This window comes from Cuculus canorus, chromosome 6 (assembly GCF_017976375.1).
Source record: "Cuculus canorus isolate bCucCan1 chromosome 6, bCucCan1.pri, whole genome shotgun sequence".
Lineage (NCBI taxonomy): Eukaryota > Metazoa > Chordata > Aves > Cuculiformes > Cuculidae > Cuculus > Cuculus canorus.
The window spans coordinates 6,695,125-6,718,978 of NC_071406.1; the positions used below are offsets into that span (position 1 = coordinate 6,695,125).

General features: G+C 41.6%; 1 protein-coding gene across 6 annotated transcripts in view; it reads right to left on the reverse strand.

The window, feature by feature from the left end:
- Positions 1–23,854, reverse strand: part of THSD7B (thrombospondin type 1 domain containing 7B) — a 395,032-nt gene that overhangs the window by 37,434 nt on the left and 333,744 nt on the right. For all 6 annotated transcript variants that reach the window (XM_054070664.1, XM_054070665.1, XM_054070666.1 and 3 more), the window contains one exon: positions 554–687. In XM_054070664.1, the coding sequence (XP_053926639.1) occupies positions 554–687 (134 nt within the window). The remainder of the gene's footprint in view (positions 1–553; positions 688–23,854) is intronic.

Here is a 23,854-nt window from a genome sequence, read left to right on the forward strand (position 1 = left end):
TCTTGCAGATTTCAATAACTACTTAAAATAAACATTTCAAACTTCATAGAGAGGGATTTTAACTTTGATCGGCTGACAGATGAGCAAAGAGAAAATGACAACCAGCAAGAACAAACCTCTGTGCTCCTGCTAGTAACAGCCCAACGTGTGTAAATAACTCAGTGTTTCCCCGTGCCTGGGGAATAAATATTCACTAATGACAAACGTCACACCAGTGCGTGCAGTGCCATTACTTGGGAAAAATGTTAGCAAATAAGAATACAGAGGCTTTGCATCTCAGGGTATGGCATTTATGTATATATGGCATTTAGGTTGAAGAATTCTAATTTAAACATCACGCCTTCTTCCTGAAAGACATTCCGATTGTAACAAAGGGTGCATCTCTGAGATACTTTTCCTGTAAACCATTGCACATAAACGTATGTTTTGTTTCGTTTAAAATATACTGGACTCAGCAATGCACTCACTGTCAGATGGCCAGATATTGTAGCTTTCTGCAAGTATGTAGCAGCTTTTTTTAACCCGGTGTACCTGTGCTTTTGTCTTCACGCACCTGACTTTCCTTGTTTGTATTCCTTCTCCACAGTGGAGGGAATTTTGTTCGCTGTTGATTTTGCACGGAGACCACGGTTCTACTACCCAAGAATACTGATTGCACTCACTGTAGCATGGGACTGCCTCATACACCTGCCAGGAGAAAGAATCAAAACTGTTCATTTAACTATCCAGGTTAGCAGCTCTGCAGAATTGCTTCAGCCAAGCCTAGGAAAGAGCACACTGAAAAATATCCTGGCTTACACTCCCTAGGCTAAGGGTGTTGTAATAGCTTTAAGTTCATTTATTCATTATTGACTTGCCAAGGGATTTTTAAGTATATAATAAACCATAGTATGCATGCAGCATCTTAGGAAACAGGATAAATAACAGCTATTTCCTGCAGCCAGAAGAGGAACTCCATTACAATTTCATTTGCTCTGACTGCTCTCGCTGTAATCTATCACACATCATTCACCAGGACTATATGTACTGCATCCTTTCGTGTTTCAGAAGGTACAAACTTAAAATCAGCACTCATTTACCTTTGCTCCTAACATGTCCTTGTAAGTCATTTAGCATAAAAGAATGAAATTTCACGTATCCTATAAATTTCATTTTTATACACAAAAATGATAAATGCCTTTCTCCCTGCATGTGTCTTATCTCTAACGCATCTCCTAATCAAACACCACCATGTATTCACCGGAACTATGGTATCTATGTAGAGAGAAAGATACAGCCAAAAGCTTGATAAATATTTTTAATGGTGCTGGATATTCAGGTTGTTAAGCAGCACACTGAGATACAATATGTTAGCAGATTTTTAGGTTTGAACAAATGAATGCATCAACAGCTCTATTACAGTAATGAATAAAGGTTATTTATTTTGAATCCAGTTTGTGTGTAGAAGCTGATTTGAAGATTCAGATTTCTCTGTTGCTTCGTATGAAGCACAATGCACTATCCTGAAAAAAGAGAGCACCTAAAATTTCTTCTTCCAGGCACCAAAATCTCCTCAGCCTCGCTGCTGCGGAGCCATTCGGTTCTCACCATTAAAATAACGGTATCAGTAGCCTTCCTCCCAGCCGTCTCCCCCAGAAAAATTTAGCCACAGATTTAATAATTTACAGCTTCATTTTAAAATAGGAGATTATGACTACGCACTTCGTGGCCACAACAATAAAGAACCCTTTTGCAACATTTTGGAGGCGGGTGGCAGGGAGATTGAGATACGAGCCAGAAAATAAAACTGGTGCCCCATCAGAAAGTTACCTTCATACCCAATGACAAGAAAACTTGCTAAAGAAAACCCCTCAGAAGCTGCAAATGTCAGAAACTAATTTTAACTATGGGTCGTTAGAAACGTTGTGCATAGGTTTAGCAGAGAGGAAAGAGTAAGATAGGCTAAAAAGTGCAAAACATATGAAGGAGAAAAAAAGGAGAGAGGGCAGTAGAAGTCAGGACTGCTGGGGGGAAGCACAGCATGAACTAGTAAGAGCATCACCTTTCATGCAGGGGAAGGAGAAAGGAAGGAGAATGAGGAAGGCAAAGGCAGTAGTACGATTAGTACGATTTCTCCTACTTGTTATTAAGCACAAATCCTTTTTCACAGTTTGTACACAAATAACACGAGAGAATGTGCAAAATCTATTAGGACTGTTGCAGCTGGGCTGGAACACACACAACGATACCATTTGGTACAACCACCTTTTTCCAGAAGTGAGTGGGGTCAGCCCTGAGCCTTTTGGGGGTGCGCAGGCAGTGTGAGGTACTTCTAGCTTTCATCAGGCCTAAACAAAGCTCTTTGAAAGATCACAGTGCACTGCAGTCACTCGATATGGGCTAATAATTTCTGCACGCTGAGGCAGTGGCATTTGCCCTAACGATATGATATACAGATATCTGTTTATGGTATACAGTGCATATAGAGCCTAAGTTTCCTAGCCTGAGTGCCCCTAATTAGCTACGCAGCCATGTTCAATAACATTAGCTAGTGTACAAAAGAGCAAAGACTGAAAGCACACATTGAGCAGGACCTGTGCAGCCTGGAGGGGCGGAGGGATGGAGCAGCACATGGACCTGTCACCAAGCCACCATCCTACCCCAGCCAGCCTGTCACCTCCAGAGAGTTACCGGCTCCTGTAGCCATTTCCCTGTGCACACCAGGGAGAGTAACAATCCCTCTTTAGGCACCGCAAAGCCTTCCTATTCCCCAAAGACAGCCAGGAGATGGATGTTGAGACAGGGAGTATTTATTAGTTTCCTTGCTCTACAGGGAGGAAGGAAGGAAAAAGAAACAACCACGCTCTGGCTATGTTGTCTGACAAAACACACTGCTGACTGCAGGAGACAATTAGTTGAAGAGGGAAACGTGTGCTTCAGGCATGATCAGTCTCCCTCGTCACAGAGCAGAGGCAAAAATCTAGAGAGAATGAAGCCCTAAATTTGCAAGAACTGACTGCCGGGGGGGAGGGAACCCACAGCCCAGGGGGCAGATGTCTCAATGGGCAGTGTTAAAGGAGGTAAAACTTGTTTATCAATAAGTTCATTAAGAACTGGGGGCAAGAGAAGCCTTGTTCCTGGTCTTTAGACTTTTGGAGAGAAAGATAAGGTTGGGAGAGGTCAGAAGGTTATGGCACAGGTGCTGCCTTTGTCCCGACAAGCCATAGTCCCTACAAACACGACGGAACAGCTGAGGCAGGCGCAGCACAAACTGTGGCTTTAGGGATTTAAGATTCTTTTCCTTGCTCTAATTAATAACTCTTCTTCAAGGTTAGAGGATATTACTGTGAAATCCACAAGTCAAGAGGCAAGCACTGCCATCCTTTCAGCACTCATCCCACCGCCCGCAGCAAGCAGACTCTGCTGCTCACTTGGGCCAGACCAAGAGCTTGGAAATCCCAGTTCATTGTCTCAGTGACCTCTCATCACTCTGTGTTAAGATCTACTCAACCTCAGAGCTCTTTGAACTATCAAAGCCCACCTGCAGATTGCAGCAGAGGCTTAACACCAGAAATGTACCGCAGCTGCATTTTGGTGGCCAAAACCTCCTGCAGCATTTACCTGGTAGGATTTCTGGGTAAGAAAATGAGCAGGGTTTGGGCAAGACTGGGATGCCACGTGAACTCAAATCTATTAGGGGAAATGTGTGAGGATAAAACAAAGATCCCGTACACAGTGACACAAAAACACATGATGTGAAGTGATACTTCAGAGGCACTCGTTCAAGAGCAGGCAGGATCACAATAATACAGCATTTGTACCCTGCCGCCTAATCATATCAAGCCAGTACAATTACACGTGAAGCCCTGGCAGCTCTTCTCTGCAGACATCACACGGAGGAGGGCATGCGATCCCTGTGGTACCTTAGTATCCAGTTCAGACCCTCCAGCTCCATCGGGCTGTGCCTTCTTTGGGCAGTCTGCTGCTGACCCAATTGATACTTCCAATTCAGTCAGCATTCCAGGTTACACTCGTCATCAAAACCCTCAAATATAATTGCTACAAACAACTTATTTTACAAAGTTATTGTGCTGAGACCACTGTGTTCACCACCTGTGAACAATCCCTCTCCTCTACCCTGTGGAAGTGCTGAGCAATGCCCACTCCAGTAGCACCACTGAGACAACAGAAAGTGTAAATAATCACCACGTGACGTTACAAGGGACAGATTTCTTCAGAGCAAGTTAAAACGTGTATTGGTAGACTCTGTTACACCTTTTAAATGGGAGTCATAAACAGATGCAAGATTTCCACCACTGTAACTCTGTGGGTATGCATGTCGGAAGCTGTGAATATAATTTGTGACTATTTTTGCAGTTAAAACCACAGTGATGTGGCATGTGTTCCTTCTCTCCACAGGACAATGTTTTCTTCCCCTTTCTCCCTCCTGGCTTGCTATCATTTGTTTTTAAATCACTTTAAATTCCTCTTTTTTGGTATTTGATAAAAAAACTCCAACAAACCTTAAAGCCTTTCATTCCTATCTTCTGCTAACAGCTGTGGTTCTTAAGGAGGTCGAACAGAAAATGTTCTTGATTTTGCATTTGCAAGGGATTTTGGCAGGATTTTGGCTAAGCCTTGCTCTTCTTTGTGTCCCACCAACCAGGGAAACCTGGGATCACTTCTCACCCCCTGCGTCCATGGTAGCACACCCTGTCCTGACCCTGAGCAGAGGGTGGGATGGAATGTGGTGTCCTCACTCCTCACACAACTCAGGGATCCAAAGTGTCTGAGCCTGGAGGGGGGCTAGGATGCGCTCCCATGGATTCCTGTCTGCAACGCAGAGAGTGTCCAAGTTTCAAATCACACCGTCTCGGTATCCTGGCCGACATCACATTCACCATCTGCTCCCTATGCTGCAGATACAGAAGTCCCTTGTCCAGCTGTGCCACTTCTCTTCCCAAGCACAAAGACAACTGTTCTTTTGACAATAATCTGCTTAATGCTCACCCTTCACCAAACTTATACAAAGCCACTACGACACATATACGAAAAACTTCAGACTGAGCCACGGAACACATACAGAGCTGCATCACCACACTCCACATCCCGAAGGACATAAAGTCAATGAATGCCATGCAACAGGCACAGGGGCACATTTTTTCACACTGCTCAGAGGTTGCTCCCCTCTGGAGTGGTGCTGGAAGCTGCAGACACGAGCTCAGCACCTAAGGGATCAGCCTGGCTCCATCCCTTAGTGCCTTGCCTTTAACATTTCAAAAAATAAACACAATCAAAATACTTTTAGCATTTTAGGAAATTAACCACCATCCTCAATCTTTATTCATATTCATATGCTGGGGTTTGGGCTCAATGAACCTAGGAGTGAAATGACACCTGATTGAAGCCAATGGGAGTATTGCTGCTGACTTTCATAGAACCACTCTGTCACTCTTTGTAGCCACAATTAATCTGGAATACTTTAACACCTGAATCCTAAAATCAAGTTGATGGGTACAGTTCTAAATAAATTAAGGGCAAGGAGGACAAAAGCTACTTTTAAAGAGGCAAACTGCTATAGTTTTGCTGTAATAAAATAAGCCAGCTCTCATTCACTCCATGAATCCTTGATAAAGTATCTAATAGTTGACAGTTACCTCAACAAGATATACAAATGTCAATCTATTTATTTTGTCTTTTAAAACTTGATTCTTGTATCCGAATTGAAAGTCCAAATATCTAACCACCAGACAAATTCGTGTGATTTACAATGCTCTATAACATTTATTTAAATGTAGGTCAGGAATAACACTGACCTTGCAGAGGACACATAAAAATGAGTGCACTTGCTCAACTGATTCATTAAAAGAAATTCATACCGATATTTCAGGTAGCTTTTCTGACGAACACATGCAGAGTAAACTAGAACAAGGTTCCACGCTTCTGAAAATCATAGTGACTTCATATTTCAGCGAACATCAAGATTTATTGTCCCTCAAGGTAAATATTGACTCCGGTTTTCCTTCAGTCGATATTTTAGCTTTCAAGACAGTAAATCTTGGTGTTCACCTCAACTAAAGTCAATATCTGCTTATTATATTAGAACAACCAAACTGATCACTGTAGCAGATGCCCGAGACCCTCAGGACAACCTCTGTGCTATTAATTTCTAATAAAAATGGGCCAAATTCATTGCTAACGTAAGTTCATTTCACATCGCTGCCCTTACATACCAAGGTTACATTAGATCTAACACATCCAACAGCCAGAACCAAAGAATTAACCTACTTTTAAACTGTGTAGATCACCATGAATAACACTAAAGCTGGAAAATATCTCATATAGGAAAGAGAGCTGCTTTGCTTTGGTTTGCATAGACAATTGCTGGCAAGGAAATGCAAGCACAGATATTAAAACTGCTCCTACTGAGTCTGGCTGGCAATTTGCTCACTTTTAACACTTTCTGCACACCTCCTTTAATGTTTTCACTTAATTCAAAATTGGTAATTTCTAATAATGAGTTTCTTTTCCTTAATGCTTTAAAACTGAATTCAAAATTGGGTTCTTACTTTGTTAATTGCTTAAGTGCACGTTTGATTTGGCAGATCTAAGCATGCATTTAAAAGCTTTACCAAGTTATCTGGATACCTGAAGGACAAGTACTTGCACATTAACAAACACTACATCACAAAAATGACCTCATTAAAATTTCAATATTAAACAGTTCTCTTTAAAACAAAATTGATTTTATTTCAGGCTAGTTTATGTATTTATCACAATCGCCAGAAATACATTAACCACTCTCCAGTATTGAAACTGATTATACAATTAATTTTCAAGCAATTTGGATTTTGCAAAGCAGCTGTTTCAGTGACGAATACTTGTCTTTAGGTATTTGGATGCTGCAAATAGCCACCAGAATTAAAGAATACTGGTCAAGAATGACTTATAGCACAAAAGTTTGTATAGATCAGCATGCCATAAGACTTCTGAAATTATTGGAATTCTTGAATTTTTTATGCCTCTAGCAGACACCTGCACAAATGTTCACAAAGCAAATTCAGCACTTTTAGTTTTCATTTACACCTAAATCAAAGGAGTTAGGGTTTCTTCACCTTCTTTGTGGTACAGGAAAAGAAAATCAATTAGAGCTTCACTAAGGTTACGGAAAGCATTCACTGGCATCGAACCAAGTTTCTGGAAAACCTAGACATGCCTAAAACTTAGAGATGGCAAAAGGATGGGATCAATTTTATTCGAAGTACAAAATATGAATTGAGAGCCAGGGCAATAATTACTGTAACACAGGCAGAAAGAAGTACCAATTCCCAGTCTCTGCCCTGTAGGCAGTAAGAAAACTCCTACAGAAACGGACCCTTCACCATTCCTTTTAGGGACTAACCATGGTGACAGCCTTCAAAACCACTGCTGAAAAATGATTCTCGCTGAGCAGGAAGGATAAAAACAATTATCAACCCTCTGAAGTTTCCCCAGCTCTTGATTATCTACTATTTATAGCCCGATACTCAAAACATCTCAACTTTAATCCTAATTTACACATGAGAAAACTGAAGATGAAGAATTAAGTGCTTTATTAGAGGCCAGTGAGGGAGCCCTCAGGGAGCAGGGCGCTGAATCAGGAAATGCCCTATTTCTGGCACTAACTGTATGACATCTCAACTTAAAATCAGATATTGAAAAGTTCAGAGAAAGACACTTCAGGATGAAGCCATCAAAAAAAGTAGCACTGTACAATTCTGACTGTAAAATGAGGAAAAAGGCGAGAAATTAGGAAAGCAGCAGAGTATTCTCTCTCTAAAGGCATCTGGATGCTTCACATTCTCCCTTCATCGCCTTTAGATGCATTTACTGTATCCAGGCTTCTGCCGGACTTTAAAAAATTCTCCTAGTAAATCTCTTATTTTCTTGGATGATTAAATATGTGCAGTTAGACACTGCTGAATTTCAAGTTCTTAAGTGCAATGAATGGAAAACGCCTTGTTTAAAAAAGTAAATTGAAGTGAGCTGTGCTGTACCCTGGTCATTACAGTTCACACTTATAGAACTAACATGTTGCTCAGCAAGGTTTATTTATTCGTATTTACCAGAGGTAAGTGCTTTTATTTTCTGTAAGATTGGTGCAGGCATAAAAACCACCAGGTTGTACTATAGTAATAGCACATGTGTGCCTTCCTGGAGATTAAAAGAAGAAGTTGACGTCATTCAACATGAGAAAAATAAGGGAGAAGAAGCAGCTCCCAGCCCCGAACTTGCCTCTCTGGTTTCACTCAAGGTTTTACTGTCACTACAGCTCTTGAGGAGCAGAAGAGAGCATGCAGTATAACCTTGCAGATATCGTGCAGATATTGAGCACTTATTTCTACCTGAGGTACTCAGGCAAGACAATTTAATCTCAGAGTTATGCAAAAAATAGAGATGTTGAAGTGTGAATGGGGACTATGTGAATACAGTCACAAATGGCCAGTTCCTGGGGCTCTGCTCTTTATTTTACTTTTTAATTATGTTTCTTCACTATCAAGAAAATATTGAATCTAGACGAGAGATTAAGAAATGCCATTTTAGTCTGTTGTCAAATATGGGGGTCTAAAGCAAGGCAGAAACTCATTAGTGAGAGTTTCAGTGCATTTTTGCTGATTCTAGAAGCTGTTGGTGCTGTAGCTTCTGCTGTCTCCCTGTCACAAAGCTAGGCAAGCATAGCAAATTTAAGTAGATATAAATAAATCAATGTCCCATGTTTTTGAAACAGCACATTTTGCTGCAGCTGAAGGATAGTTTCAGGGTTAACAAACAGATGTGGCACCACTCTGGATGGATCTGTTATGCAGTAGAAATAGTGGATCCAGTTTTAAAGAGAGAAAAAGGAAAAAAAGCTGACTGACGAAGAACAACATCGAAGCCCCTTTTTACTAAATGAGAACAATAAGATGAGATGAAGACAGATTGCAACACCAACCTGAGCCTTTGTAGATGTCCATGTTAGCAGGGCATGACAAGCAGAAAGGAAAGAAAATTACATATTCATTAGTTTAGCTGTTGTATGATAATATTGAGAAGAAAGCTGAAAATCTGCTTAAACTAAAATGGCTACAATGTAAGGTTGCTTTCAACTCTTCCATTTCAGGGAAAAAAAAAAATCCCTTAAGCAGAAATCAGGCATTTATTTGTGAGTGAATGAAAAGCATGACTATGCTGAAGAATAAAGCAGAGTTCATTCAGCTTCATCCAGCAGTTCTCTGGATTTCATCCGTGTCTCACGCAATCAAAACCTTAGGATAATAAAAAACTAAAAAAATCCATGAAGCTTAAACTGAAATCTGGTGAGAAACTTCACAATTACAGAATATCAATCACGGCATGTATGAAAGGCTTCCAGACATTTAAATCTTAATTGTATGGCACTGTCTTTAGTGAAGCCCGCAGATGACATGAGACCTTATTACTGTCTACAACTACCTGAAAGGAGGTTGTGGAGAGGAGGGAACTGGGCTCTTCTCCCAAGTGACAGGGGACAGGACAAGGGGGAATGGCCTGAAGCTCCGCCAGGGGAGGGTCAGGTTGGATATCAGAAAAAAATTCTTCACGGAAAGAGTCATCGGGCCCTGTCAGAGGCTGCCCAGGGAGGTGGTTGAGTCGCCTTCCCTGGAGGTGTTTAAGAAATGGGTTGATAAAGTGCTTAGGGACATGGTTTAAGGGACTGTTAGGAATGGTTGGACACGATGATCCAGTGGCTCCTTTCCAACCTGGAGATTCTATGACTTTATGACACAGAGAATGCGTGCCAGGCAGCATGCGGCCATCTGCCCTTCACCAGGTGGGACCTGATCTCCATGAACACCGTCAATAACTCAAAGCAGATTCCATTACAGCAAAAATAACTAAATGATAAAAATTCAATAAGGTGGGCATACAGGGCATACACATCCAGACAAGGAGGCCTGTGCAGAAGTGGTTGATACCAGCAGCTCCAGGGATCCACCGGCGGTGCAGGAGCTGCACTAGTGAAATCTGTATCAAATCACCCTGCAGCCTGCAGGCAGCCTCACTGAAACAGCCTGGACAACATAAATATCAGCTTTCACTAAAAGCCTGCTGCTCCCGCTCCTCTCATCTGACTGAAACGCCAAACAAAGCCCATGCAGATGTGCCTCAGGAATCATTTGGGCTTGGGGAACACGGCGCTCCTGAGTGAGCCTGTGACTGCCGTGCTCCTTTGCCCAGCCAGCTGCATTCCCAAACCAAATCACAGCGTGTCAGTAGGTCAAAAACCTGCCCTGGTGGGATGTGAGCGAGTGATTACTAGATCCAGAAGCCAAGTCATCTGTCACATGAAATGAAATAAACGCCAGTACTAAACACAAACAGTCCCAGAGAAGCACTTTCTTTGTAGGCATCTGTACAATAGGCAATTTATAGAAAAGTCCATCAGAGCAACTGCTAAGTTATAAATGATGCCTCAGAGACAAAGTTTCAGCCCTAGTCCTTTTTTTTTAAGAGATTTTAAATCATTTCAAGGTGCAAAAACTTCAAACTGATATTCTGTCGGTTTATTTTCATGTCTTAAGCAAGAATGAATTAGCGTGGCAGAGTAGTCACACGTTTGTCCTTATAGAGTGCAATCTTGGACTGATAATTTTTCCACACAAGATTTAAAACCAGTTAGCTGACAAGAACAATTTGATTGATAGTGCTATAGACAAGAAATTGAAGAGATTGGGAAGTGTCAGGCAGTTGAAAGTTAATGTTTTCTGAAACACACGTCCATGAGACTACACCAAAGGCTTGAAGCAGAGAGAACCGCAAACTGCTTCAGGGGCTCTCCGCAGTCACAGCAAGACACAGACCAATTGCAGGTTCCTGAAAAAGCAGGAACAGAAATGTAAACCAACTCGTAAGCTGATTCTTTCTTTAGGATGAGACTGACAGTCTCCTCCCAATCAGCTCAGCAGCAGGTCTGATTCCTCCTCAGCAGCATCTGGATAGAAAAGGATGCTTGTAGGGAGAACAGGACAGATGCTGATGGATAGCCGATAGATCCCACAGCTTCACAGCTCAGAAAGATCACTCACAGCCTGATTAGTAACTAGAGCTGAAAAATATTCCTTAGAAGAGCAAGTTATTGCAGAAGCCAGGATATTTGACAGCCTGTTGCACCGCATAGTTACGGTAGCTGTCTTACTGCCAAGACAAGCAGATGTTAGTGCTACGTTTAGACACTGCATTAACTTGAGCAATTTTCTCTGTATAATTACAGGTAATGCAGACCTCCTAGCAGTGCTGCTGAGAGGTCAGCCCTGTGACAAGGCAGCTGAATTCACAGATTTGAAGGCAGTCTCAATCCCACCGCGCTTAGGAAACCTGCAGTCATTATGATCTGACAGTTTTTGTTGATATTTCTTACAGGCGGGTCTCGACAGAAAGGTTTAGGCACAGAAGACCTGAGTTTTCTTTCCCAATTGCATACACTCAAGAAAAGTGATGTGCTGCAAAAAGAAATCATGTCTCTATTTGCTACCACTCCCCAGTAAGGACATCCATATTTAATAACCTAACGGATCCCTTGAGCCAAAAGTTAAATTCCACCCAACCTACTTCAAACACCAGAGTGCACGTATACCATGCCCTGAGCCAGAAGATAAGAGGGAAGTGCTGTGAGCCACTTCCTTGTGGGGTAGCTGATGTCTCTGCAGTTCTGGATATATTTCATCTGCATTTCCATTCCTTTCTATCAGCGCAGGGAATAGACATATATTTTCAGATTCCTACATTTCTATCATTGACCCATATTTTGAGGTTAAATACTTCACATGGACCTGTACAAATTCACGTGCATCAATGGGAAGTCTTCTGACTTCCGCTGTTTGGGTCATGCAGGGAAACAGGGAATACCTGAACATTTGTAAGTACATCACTTAAATTTAGGGAGAAAAGAAGTATTGATTGTGATGATTTTTTGCTGCTGCACCTATTTAAGATGTGCATCAATAGTGCCTACACATATTGCTGGTTAATGAGAAGTTACATATAAAAAAACCAAAACAAACAGATGTTTTTGGAATAAACTTGACCAGGAATGACTGCATAACTCTACTTGCCCGTGTTCCATACACATTGCTATCTAGCGCATATATTTAGTTTGTATCTTGTTTTTTAAGGAGTTTATGAGTGTCTGACTATTGGAACTCTACCAGAAAGCAGAACTCTTTATTTGCTCACGCAGCAGTGGCTAACACAACCCATAATAACCACCATCATTGCATCAAATCCTGCTTCTATTGTTGAAGTGCTCAGGAAGGGTATGTCAGGGCACAAGTGATTCAGCAGTCCTCGCACCTCTGCCATTCCCCAGAGCACCACCTTCACGCATCCATGATTCTGAAAATAATGGAGTGAAAAGTCTGTTTCCCAAAACAGTAAGTGAGAAGAGAAAATAGAAGGTAAATGCATAAGGAAACTACACCATACAGCTGTGCTTTGTAGTGTGTCCCGCCGACAAACCACTCCACCTGAAACCTTTTAGAGAATTAAATAATGCAACAGAGCAAATAGCATGTGGTATAAATTAGAGGACACAGTAATTTAAAGATCATGTAAACGGTCTAAACCAAAGTATTTACTCAGACAGACCACAGTAGATTAGAAAGAAAGGAAAATTAAAAGGCAAAACAAGAAACTGAAGCTGGAATGGCAGATTTGAAAGGAACTGAAGAGTCAGAGAAATAAAGAGAAGGGAAACACCATTAAACATTGCAGGAACATTGGAGAGAGAGACCAACACTAAAAATAGTCAGTTTATAATAGGGAATGGTAGGAAAAAAAAGAACACCAATGGGGTGAAGGGAAACAAGGATGAGACCAACTTTTTATGATGGCCACTGGCTCAGAAAGTTTGGCCAACAAGGACAGCAAACTTGAGACGTTTGAAATAACTTCTGGGTCAATGGTATTTCTTAGGAATGATGGAGACAAGATTATCCAGCATCCTTCAGATGTAATGTGAGAGAGCTGGAGGAGGGAAGGGGGAAAAAAAAACACCAATAAACTGCATAGCAGTCAGATAAACTCTTATTCTTGGAAAAATATTTTCCTACAGACATTATCTATAAGCAGCAGAAAATAACAAGGACATGAGTGGCAGGTAGCATGGGTTTGTCAAGAACAAACTGTGCAAAAACATTCTGATGTTCTCTGGTAACAGCATAACAGATGCTGTGGATAAGGATGAAGTCTTAGGTATTACTTGACTTCAGTAAGCCACTCACACTACCTCTCAGGCTAAAGAAATATGATCTGGATGAATCTACTGCTTGGTGAGTACGATGTCAGAAAATCATATTCTGAACAGCTAATAGCATAAAACAGGCAAGAAACCTCACACATGGCTCTTTAGATCTTTATGTTCTGCATCCACTTGTTTTTCTCGTTTTAATTTGGGACTGGCTGATTGAAAATAATTCTTACCAACTCTACAGATGCTTCTAAGGCAAAAGGGACAGGAAGGACAGGAAGAGTACTGAAACTGAGCTTTATGAATTGGAGAAATGAGCCGAAAAAAATGGGTTGAAAGAGAAGTAGAGAACTACAGTGATGAGAGCGACCAATCAACAGCATGAACACAGACTGGGAGACAACCGAACCCTTAATGGCACCACTGCACAGGATCCAGTAATTGAGGAGAACCACAAAGAGAATGTGATTCAATAAGGTCATGAAAAGTAAAGATAAATGTAGGGTTTGTAAAACACCGAAGTACCACTTCAGCTATGGCACAGATTCAGTTCAGAAAGCACATCCAGATGCGTGCACCCAACTTGATGAGAAATTTGAAGGGTTTGAACCAACTGAGAGCCAACAGACCACAGTAAGATTAATAAGACCAGAATCAAATTTCGAAAGGTGAGTGGTGGCATTTTCAGTGTTGATTTACAAGGAAACATTTAAAACACCAGTATCATTAGTGACGATAGATATGATGGTAGGTCTGTCAATGAAGCATGGTATCATTGTCAGATAAAATAGTAATACTGAGTCATACAAAGAAATAACTCTGTTGTATCATACCAGATGCAGAGTATCAGAAAGACACCTGAGAGTGTTTTAAAAAGATCTTCCAGCAGCTTGAAACCATCTACCTGCAGCACCACTGAGCTCCGTGTTGGCTAATTCACTGCTGCCTTGAATAAATCACAGACTGTCATACTGTGTTTTGGAAACCAGGGACTCTCTTCTACATCATGAAGGAATAGTGTGGTGGAATCACCATTATATTAAATAATAACAGCAATATTATAACACTGCCTACAGTCCTAGCTCCTCATTGTAGAGGTAACATTGATAATGACAGAGCGGTTGAAGGAAACCCAGAAAAATAATTCAGGGTCTGCAAAACTTGCCTGAGAGTAAGAAAATAAAGAAACCTATCTCTTTTCTTCAGGTGAGAGGTGGGGAAGAGGAGACTCAACCATTTTACGGAACATATCGAGAAGTTTTCCCTTACAAGAACTCTTTTTAAGCTAGCATGTAAAGATATATGTTTCCATATATCTGTAGTTAGACAAATTCATATTCAAGTTATGAGAAAGAGTGAACTTCTAAGGATGAAGGAAATTAATTACTGGATCAGCTTATCCGAAGTAACTTCCTTCAGCCAAAGTATGTGCCAAGGTGGTGTGCCCTTCTACAAACAAGCTACACTCCACAGGTAGGCAGGGATTTGACTGTGAAGTCAAATACCTTATGCTACATGAGAGGTCAAAACAGACCACCATCATCATCATGGTCTTCGACTGGCTTTAGGATCTCCAAATGAGAAAATTCACAGAAGACTTTTAAATCACATATTAATCATTAAGAGGACACCACATTTATCAATCCATACTACATACTCAAACTATCAATTGTACATCAAAGTTGAAGGGAAGTACCATGTCTGTGTTCATATTATAGATCATATTATAGTTCATATTATAGATCAGAGGCACACTGGAGTTCAGCCAGTTCATGTATCATCCCATAAATGAAAATCCCACAAGGAAGACAAGATTTTCTTTAGTGCATTAGCTCTAGCTACTAAATTGTAACCAAGACAGGGGCTTGAATTGAGCAGAGAGGATAAACTTTTTAGCTAGGTCATGATGTTGCCAACACCATGCAGGATGGAGGAGGAAAACAAAACAAGTAATTACTTAAATTAAGCAAAAACTCTCTTGGCGGTATCTGTTCATCAATGACTCCTGCCATTTCTCAACTGTAACTCTGGTGCAGGTAAAATAGAGGCATACTTGGAAACGCAAGTTGGACTCTCCTGCCTCTGGATAGAGGCTTCTAGGTCTTTGGTTTGCTTCTTAGCCAACTGTTCCTGCTGGGTTTTATTACTAACATCCCTTGCTTAGCAATGCATTCCTGTTCCTTCTGCAGGCCAGCGTGCGGTACCTGGCACATGGAGAAGTATATGCATGTATGTATGGAAATCATTAAGAGTGACTATGACTTGATTGACGGGAAGGTGGAAAGAAAGAAAACAGAACTACTGTGACTGCGTGTGAGCAAAGAAAGACAAATATTCGCTATACAGAAATGCATTTCAGTGAAAGCAAGAAAATAATGAGAAATGTGGTAACAAGGAGTACTGGCAACGACACAGAAAGGGGTAAAGGTAAGGAAAATACAAAGGAAATTACTAGAGGAAGAGACTGTGTTTTGCAAATATTTGACAAAGTACAACAAAAGGAAAATATGGCTAAGGCAGGACAGAGGTGCAAGGAGAGGCAATGCTAAACTTATTTTGCAGTAGGAAATACATGGAGCCTTGCTGGGCTCTACTTCATTTCTTTCTTTGCGGTTTGGCAAGTCCTGTAACAGCTTCTGATTATATGAGACACGTGCAATAGATCAGAATAGCTGGAAAAGAAGCAATGTTCAAAAGGCTAATGCTTTTGTACCTATCAACGGACAGTTGCCAATGCCATTCTTTGCTCTACATATGAACATCAGACAATGCTCCCATGGTTATTTTCAGCCTATTTTACAAAGTCACTTCTGGAAATATTTTCCTTCAGTGAACAATGCAGGTGTTAGGGTCAAGCTCCATCTGCTTTGTATCAAAGCCTCTCACACAGTGCAGCTGCACTCCCACGTGTAGGGTGCAGGTACATACATTTCTACGGTTGCTTTTGGCCTGCTGAACTGCCAGACTGTACGCACACCAATCCTCCCTGCCCACGCATGTTGAATTGGGAAACAATTCACATTGCATTACTTTTTCATTTGGACTGATAAAACAACTTTGAGCAAGCAAAGTAATTGCTGACTCAAAGTTACATTTTAAAATACTTAAGCAGGGCATTAAATTCCTCTCAGTGTTTATCGTGTAAACATCAGGCAGTTTGCAAATAACATTTTTAATTGCCAAATGTTGACAAGGCTAGACTGTGAAGGACCAGCATACAGCACATTGTTTCAGATGGGTACAGAGAAATATACCCTGGGTAGAGATCACCAAAAAAACCCACCACATTTGGCATAAATAAATAATAGTTTTGACAAATATTTTTTTTCAGATGGTATAATGGAATAATCCAGCTGCCCTCTGCTATCTTCTATTATATCAACAAAAAATATCAACAAGGAAATGTGCCAAACAAATTCCCTCTAGTGCAACACAGAGATGAAAAAAACAGTCAGCTGAGTAACATTGGTATTTGTGCTTCTGTATATTTAGACATGGAAACATTTTTCTTAATGAAACCGAAAGACATTACAATTTGGAGGAAATCAGAAGCCTGAGGTAATATGTTTTCCCTTTTAAACACTATGAATGATGTTTCTCAAGGACAATGCCTGACTTTCTAACTCTGGCAAACACTGGACACCAATGAAATGAAATCAGGTTCATTGTTGTGATGGTTATTCAAAATAAAAAAATCCAAACCACAAAATGTATGACTCTGTGCTCCTGCCTAGCTTCCCTGTGTGTTAGATGGAGGGCTCTGGAGCAGGACACCTTGCTGTTAAACGCAAGGAATGCGACCGGACAGCTGCTATGTGCTGCCATCTTGCCAGCCCTCTATGAGCATCTCCAAGTCAAGGCTGCCCACGCAAAAGCAAAGAGAATTTCCCTTCCTCACTCATCAAAAGAAAATGATTGCAGCTGCACCTGAACACTGCAGACCGAAAAAAAAAGCAACTAAGGAAAAAACACTATCACACTTCGGGCAGGAACTTCATAGATATACACAACACACTGAAGATATCAGCGATTTCCACACTGTTGATACGTGAGACTTCCACCCAAATATGGGAAAGCGTACTTAGAAGCACTGTCTCCTCAGTGCAGGAAGCCACTAGAACCACCCAGCACTGTCATTGCAGCTCCCTGGACCAGGTGGAAAAGCAGCAGCAACTCAAAGCTATTGGTGCGTACAAAAGAGCATGAGGAACTACGTCATCCATACGGCCAACCTGAGAGAAATGGTCCTCAGTTCTTCTATGAGCTCACTAGAAAAGGCACTTTGATGTTTCCCGAAATTACTGTCTTCAAGTTTTTTGCACTCCTGGCATGAACAAGACACATGACCAGCGGGGAGGAAGAGGGCAGAGAAAATGCTGAAACGGACACTGGGGCAGAGGAAACATCAACAACTGACACTATTTCAATGGCTGCACTGTTAAGACCTCCTGCAAATGAGGTTAGATGCCACAGTGGGCAAAATACCCTATTCCATGAGGAAGAATTACAGGAGACTGAAAGATAATCAGCTTAGGTACAGAGGGAAGACATTGGTGGTCCCCAGCTTAGGTGTGTGTAATAGCAGCTCTAAAATACAGAAAACAAACTAGGATATTGTAAGATAAGGTTATCCTTACTGGGCTCAGTAATACACACAGTCAGACTTCTTTATAGCATAGCTATTTATAACAACTGGCATTTTAAACAATTTTAATGATAAGAATGCATATTTTTGATGGGAATTAGCTCCCTTGAACTGAACACATATAGAAGTCTATCTTCCTTGGTTTTCCCAAAGCAATGTGATACCAAGCATTCAGACTTTTCTCTGCCATGTTACAGAATCACAGAATCACTAGGTTGGAAAAGACCTCCAGGATCATTGAGTCTAACCATTCCTATCAACCACTAAACCATGCCCCTGAGTATCTCATCCACCCGTCTTTTAAACACCTCTAGGGATGGTGACTCTACCCCCTCCCTGGGCAGCCTCTGCCAGTGCACAATGACTTTTTCTGTGAAAATTTTTTTCTTATGTCCAGCCTGAACCTCCCCTGGCGGAGCTTGAGGCCATTCCCCCTTGTCCTGTCCCCTGTCACTTGGGAGAAGAGCCCAGCTCCCTCCTCTCTACAACTTCCTTTAACGTAGTTGTAGAGAGCAATAAGGTTTCCCCTCAGCCTCCTCTTCTCCAGGCTACACAACCACAGCTCTCTCAGCCGCTCCTCATAAGACTTGTTCTCCAGCCCCCTCACCAGCTTCGTTGCTCTTCTCTGGACACACTCCAGAGCCTCAACATCCTTCTTGTGGTGAGGGGCCCAGAACTGAACACAGTACTCAAGGTGCGGTCTCACCAGTGCCGAGTACAGAGGGAGGATAACCTCCCTGGACCTGCTGGTCACATCATTTCTGATCCAAGCCAAGATGCCATTGGCCTTCTTGGCCACCTGGGCACACTGCTGGCTCATGTTCCATCAGTTGTCAACCATTACCTCCAGGTCCTTCTCCTCTGTGCAGCTTTCTAGCCAGACTTCTCCTAGTCTGTAGCACTGCACAGGGTGGTTATGCCCCAAGTGCAGTACTCTGCACTTGGCCTTGTTAAACCTCATGCCATTGGTCTCATCCCACCAATCCAGCCTGTTCAGATCCCTTTGAAGACCCTCCCTACCCTCAAGCAGATCAGCACTTCCACCCATATTAGGGTCAACCACAAACTTACTTAGGGTGCATTCGATCCCCTCATCCAGGTCATTGATAAAGACATTGAACAGGGGTGGAACCACCACTGACCCCTGAGGAACCCCACTTGTAACTGGCCTCCAGCTGGAGTTAACTCCACTTACCACCATCCTCTGGGCCCGGCCAGTTTTCAACCCAGGGGATTGCGTGCCTGTCCAGGCCAGAGGCAGGCAGTTTCCTGCTGTGTCAAAGGCTTTTACTGAAGTCCAAAAAGACTACATCCACAGCCTTTCCCTCATCTAGTAGGCGGGTCACTTTGTCATAGGAGGTGATCAGGTGTTGCCCCTTTTGGACCATTTTCTTTGTGAAATTCCATTTAAATCTGCTCTGGGTACAAAAGGAAGAAACGTACCTCAGGATAAATTACTTGCAGCTACACATTACTACACATTACATGAATGCGACACGGCTTTACCCATGTGGCATGGCAGGACACCTAACCACTGTTGCTGAAAAGCAGAGGTCTTCAACAACCTGACCCCATTTCATCTCTGCAAACAACATTGCATTGCACTGCAAACATGTCAGTGTGTTCAGGCATCTCTGCAGGATTCCACACTGCAAAGTGCAGACATAGCAATAGCAGACAGGAGTAAGCACATCTCCAATGCGGTCGCGTTCTCCATCAGGCTGGCTCAGTGGCAGAGAGGTGAGCACTCATTTAACGCAGCAGAAATAAAGGACCATTCTCACATGCACTTTACAGTGTGCACATGGTTGTTCTTCTTCTCCATAGCTCCACTCCATCAGCAGAATTACATGCAACAGTAATCCAGACCCAGGCCTCTGGTAGCACCTAATGAACCTGAGAAACTTTTGAAGGAAGAATTAGTTTTCTCCCATTTCAATAGCTCTTTCCATCTGAAAAGGGCATTGTTGTATAGGTTGATGAGTTAGGAAGATTATTCCTTAAAGTCAGCCTTTATCTCCATTCTTTTAATTCCACCCCATTACTCCTAGCTACACCCCTGGGCCCCATGCTGTATAGCTGCCGTCTTTCTTTGATATTTACGCCCTTTACATGTTCAGGAACTATTATGAACCCCCACAGACACTGCTCAGCCCCAGAAGCCTTTTCATGCCAGTACTTGGCTCTTCCCACTCCCCTAGCAGCCAGATGATATGTCTGGCATTAAATACATCACACATTTCCATTCAGAAACAACCTGCGCAACACACTTCATTACAAGCCCTTGAAGCCCCTAATGTAAGAACACACAGGTATATTCAGATTTTGATGGAAAACGAGAATATATCATTCAAACATCCTTTCCAACCTGGTGATTCTATGATTCTGTGATTCTACTCGCTCTCCCCTAGCTTCTTGGTCTTTTTAATGTGCTCTTCCCATGCATTAAATAGGAAGGCAAGCTCCCTATCTGTGTTTATTACACAATTCAGTCTTGTATCAACGTATTTAACTTGTTTACGCTGAACTCTGCTGCCTTAACAAAGAACCATTGAGCTGAGTCTTATGGGATTAAGTTCAGTATTTTCCCTTAATTGGGCTGCACCGGCTCCTAGGATGCTCCACATTGCTTTTATCTGCATCCTCCCGCAAACTGGAACCATGTATCTCAATATTGCATAACTGGTTTTACTCTTCTTTGAGATAAACCTAAGAAGATTAGGCTGGTTGGCTTCTCTCAGGTTCCTGCAGATTATCACCTGCAACATTAATGCCCCTGTGTACGTGTCCCTTATCTCCCTCCAACACTTCCCAGTTTTGAATGTTTCTGATTATGTGATAGGGCCTGAAAAATAGCCAGCGTCTCCCTCTGTGTTTTGCTCTTTCTAAAAATGCACTCATTTTCTCATTCTTTCCTTCACCTGTTCTTTTTTTGATACATCACTTGGGACAATAATCTGAAAGCATTTATTGCGATTGATGTTTGATATGTGTCTGCTGCTTTCCCAGAATCACTTGGTCTGTCAGCCACAGAAATTCATCATTGCAGAAACCTGAAGGCAAGGAAAGTTCCAAGGTTTCCTGAAGTCAGAAGAAATCCAGGGTCTAGCCTCTACCGCCTGACCTAGCTCTCCTTAGGCCGCAGCACATTTCTTTGTAGAGATTAAGATTATTTAATATGTACATCAAGAACAACGTGAGGCTAAAATGCAAACGCCACGGGGCACCACAGAAACTTTAATCGTACTTTCGAATGTGATAAAGCAGTAAAAATCTAAGCATCAATGGGTCTTCACCCTGCAGATACCTTTGAGCCTGAAACACCGTCACCCTGCCTGGGCTCCTACATTTCTCTCCTCAGCAGAAGGTCAGCTGACTGATGGGTATTTTATCCATGTAAAATTTTTATTCAAAGCATACAGCCATATATATATATATATATATAGGGCACAGAAGTTCCTGCAGGAGAAGTAGGTCAATGAGTTGGCCTTCAGTTCAGCGGGAGGTAATTTCTGAGAGCAGAAAGGATAATGTGAGGCAGGGAGTTGATAGCTGTCTCAGGACAACGCAAGCTAATGATGGAGACTGCCGAGATCAGCCTGGAGGGATCCCAGCCACTGGCGCAGTGGCAGCAGAGCTGTCAGGTAGCAATTCACATCAGGAGGCAAGGACTGGCTATGTTGCCAATTCATTCCAGGATCCCTGGTGACCAAGGGTCTTCCTGAATTATTTATTTGGTTCAACAGGTCATCTTTGGTTTTTAGATTATCTGATTCCACTCAGCTACCTCCCATAACATATTTTTTTTTCCTATCTTTTGCCCCCCTTTCCAAGTGAAACTTTTCTTTCTTCTTTTTTTTTTCGTTCAGCCATGTGCTGAATCCTGGATGTCTGTCTTTTCTTAGAGGAATATATTGGTGTCCCTTTTCCCAATAGCAACATTTAATAAATTCACAGCTTAGAATCACAAATACTAGAGATAAAACATTCTTGAATAACATCGATACAATTTTCCAACTAGTTCAATACAGTATTAGTTTCGGTATAATAGTTCTATTTTCAAAGTTATTTATAGGACTTTCATCAGGTTACCTGGGATATTATTTCATTGTGCATAGCTCTTTTCTTCGTCATATTTAACCTAAACCACCTCTGAAATCAGAGCTGAAAAACCTCTTGGTTAATCTGATGTTTCAAATGCCTTTCTTATTCTGCACTGCAACCAGAGGTGCGTACACCGTCAGCAAAGCATCCCCCTGGAGAACAGAGCTAACAGCTGCTATGTCCATAAACCCTCTCTAGATAGTCAAATACAGCACATCATTAATAAGCTCTGGGTGCTTTAACTTCAGAGGCAGACGAAAAGGGAGTGATTTCAAAACTAGAGCAGGGGCTAAAAAGCACTTTCAACTCAATTTTCACTTTGGGAACAGGGGTTATGGAGGAACCAGTAATTACCAACTCGCATGAGACATCATCTGTTTTGTAACTAATAACTTATCATCTTGAGTGGACCTCTGTCTGTGCAGCCCTCCAAGAGACACCTACCGTAAGCTCCACTAATTGGTCAGGCACAAGAACTGCTGTCAAAAATGTGCTCGGTAGGCATTTTCTTATCAAATCTATCAGAATGTCAGCTAGAAATTTAGCCCTCAGAGATAAAAAAAAAATAAAAAATTGGGAAAGGCATTTATGAGTTTGACAGGATTTTACTGTAAAAGTTAAGGGAAGTGATGATGGTGTGGGAGAGAGACACAAGAGGACAACCGATTGCTGCAGATACAGTGCAATTATATTTGGGTCAGCCACCACCGAGGCACCTGTCTGAGATTTAGGAGGAAGCATATGTCTGATTTTCCAGACACCGCTCTGACATATTTTAACACAGAAAAAAATGCTCAAACTATATTTTGATACCTCTACAAGGATTTTGCTGTTTTCTACAAACTTTCCGTGAAAAATAAAATCAGATGTACTCAAACACTTAATCCACTTGCTAAGTTTTGTAAGTTGCCAATAGCTCAGAGCTGTGTTTGGGTGTGCAAACTTTTCTGCCGTGCATATCTCCCTGTCAAAAATACAAGACATTCAGTAATACAAAACCAGAAGAAAATGCAGCTGCTCTTATTAAAGTTAAGACATTTGGCCAGTAAAAAACAGCACTATATTTGCTAAGAAAACCCATAGTTAAGCAGTTTAAAAAAAAAAAAAAAGTGTTTTTGGCCACAAACAGCGCCAAACTCTTTAATCTAGTAATCCACACTTGAGGACACATCTTTACGGAAGAGCTCATTGCACTGCAAACAAGTAATAAACATACATAAAAATGTTCATGCATTAATGCAAGAAATGGCATTACAGAGAACAAGCCACTTCTGCAAGCGAAGGAGCATGCAGTCAAATTTGTTCCCAAAATCAGTTTAGTGCTAAGCTGTGATCTCGTTTACCTAAAAGTAATGAAACAGGAATGGAAAAAACACCCCAAATTATGATCAAAATGAACAGAAAAGAACATTTAACAGATGTTCAAGCTTTCCACCTACCCTTTATCCTTCTTGATGTCTGACACTTCTTTCATTTTAAAAATGCATTAAGATGATCATGGATCATAACAATAAAACAGGTGGTATTAAAACCCTCTAATTTAGGCTCCTAGATAAGGCATGTTATAGGCATTCACCTCCTTCCATTGACTATGGAAGGATGCCAGCCTCCCAACCTTAAAGATTAAGGGGAATATCTCCACAGTGTCATTTTTTCCCTCCAATTTTACTTTAACCTCCAACTTACCCTACCCTAGAAGCTAAGCTATTCCCATTTCTGCTTCCCTTCTCATGCTCAGCGCTCTAGTACCATACTTTAGCTAGTCCTGTACGTTACCACTGTTAACAATGAGTTAGTGATGTTACTTCCATTGACATTGGAAAATGCACATAGGAAATCACATGGGAGGCAAAATACTCAGCTATCCCCCTTTTCTCCAC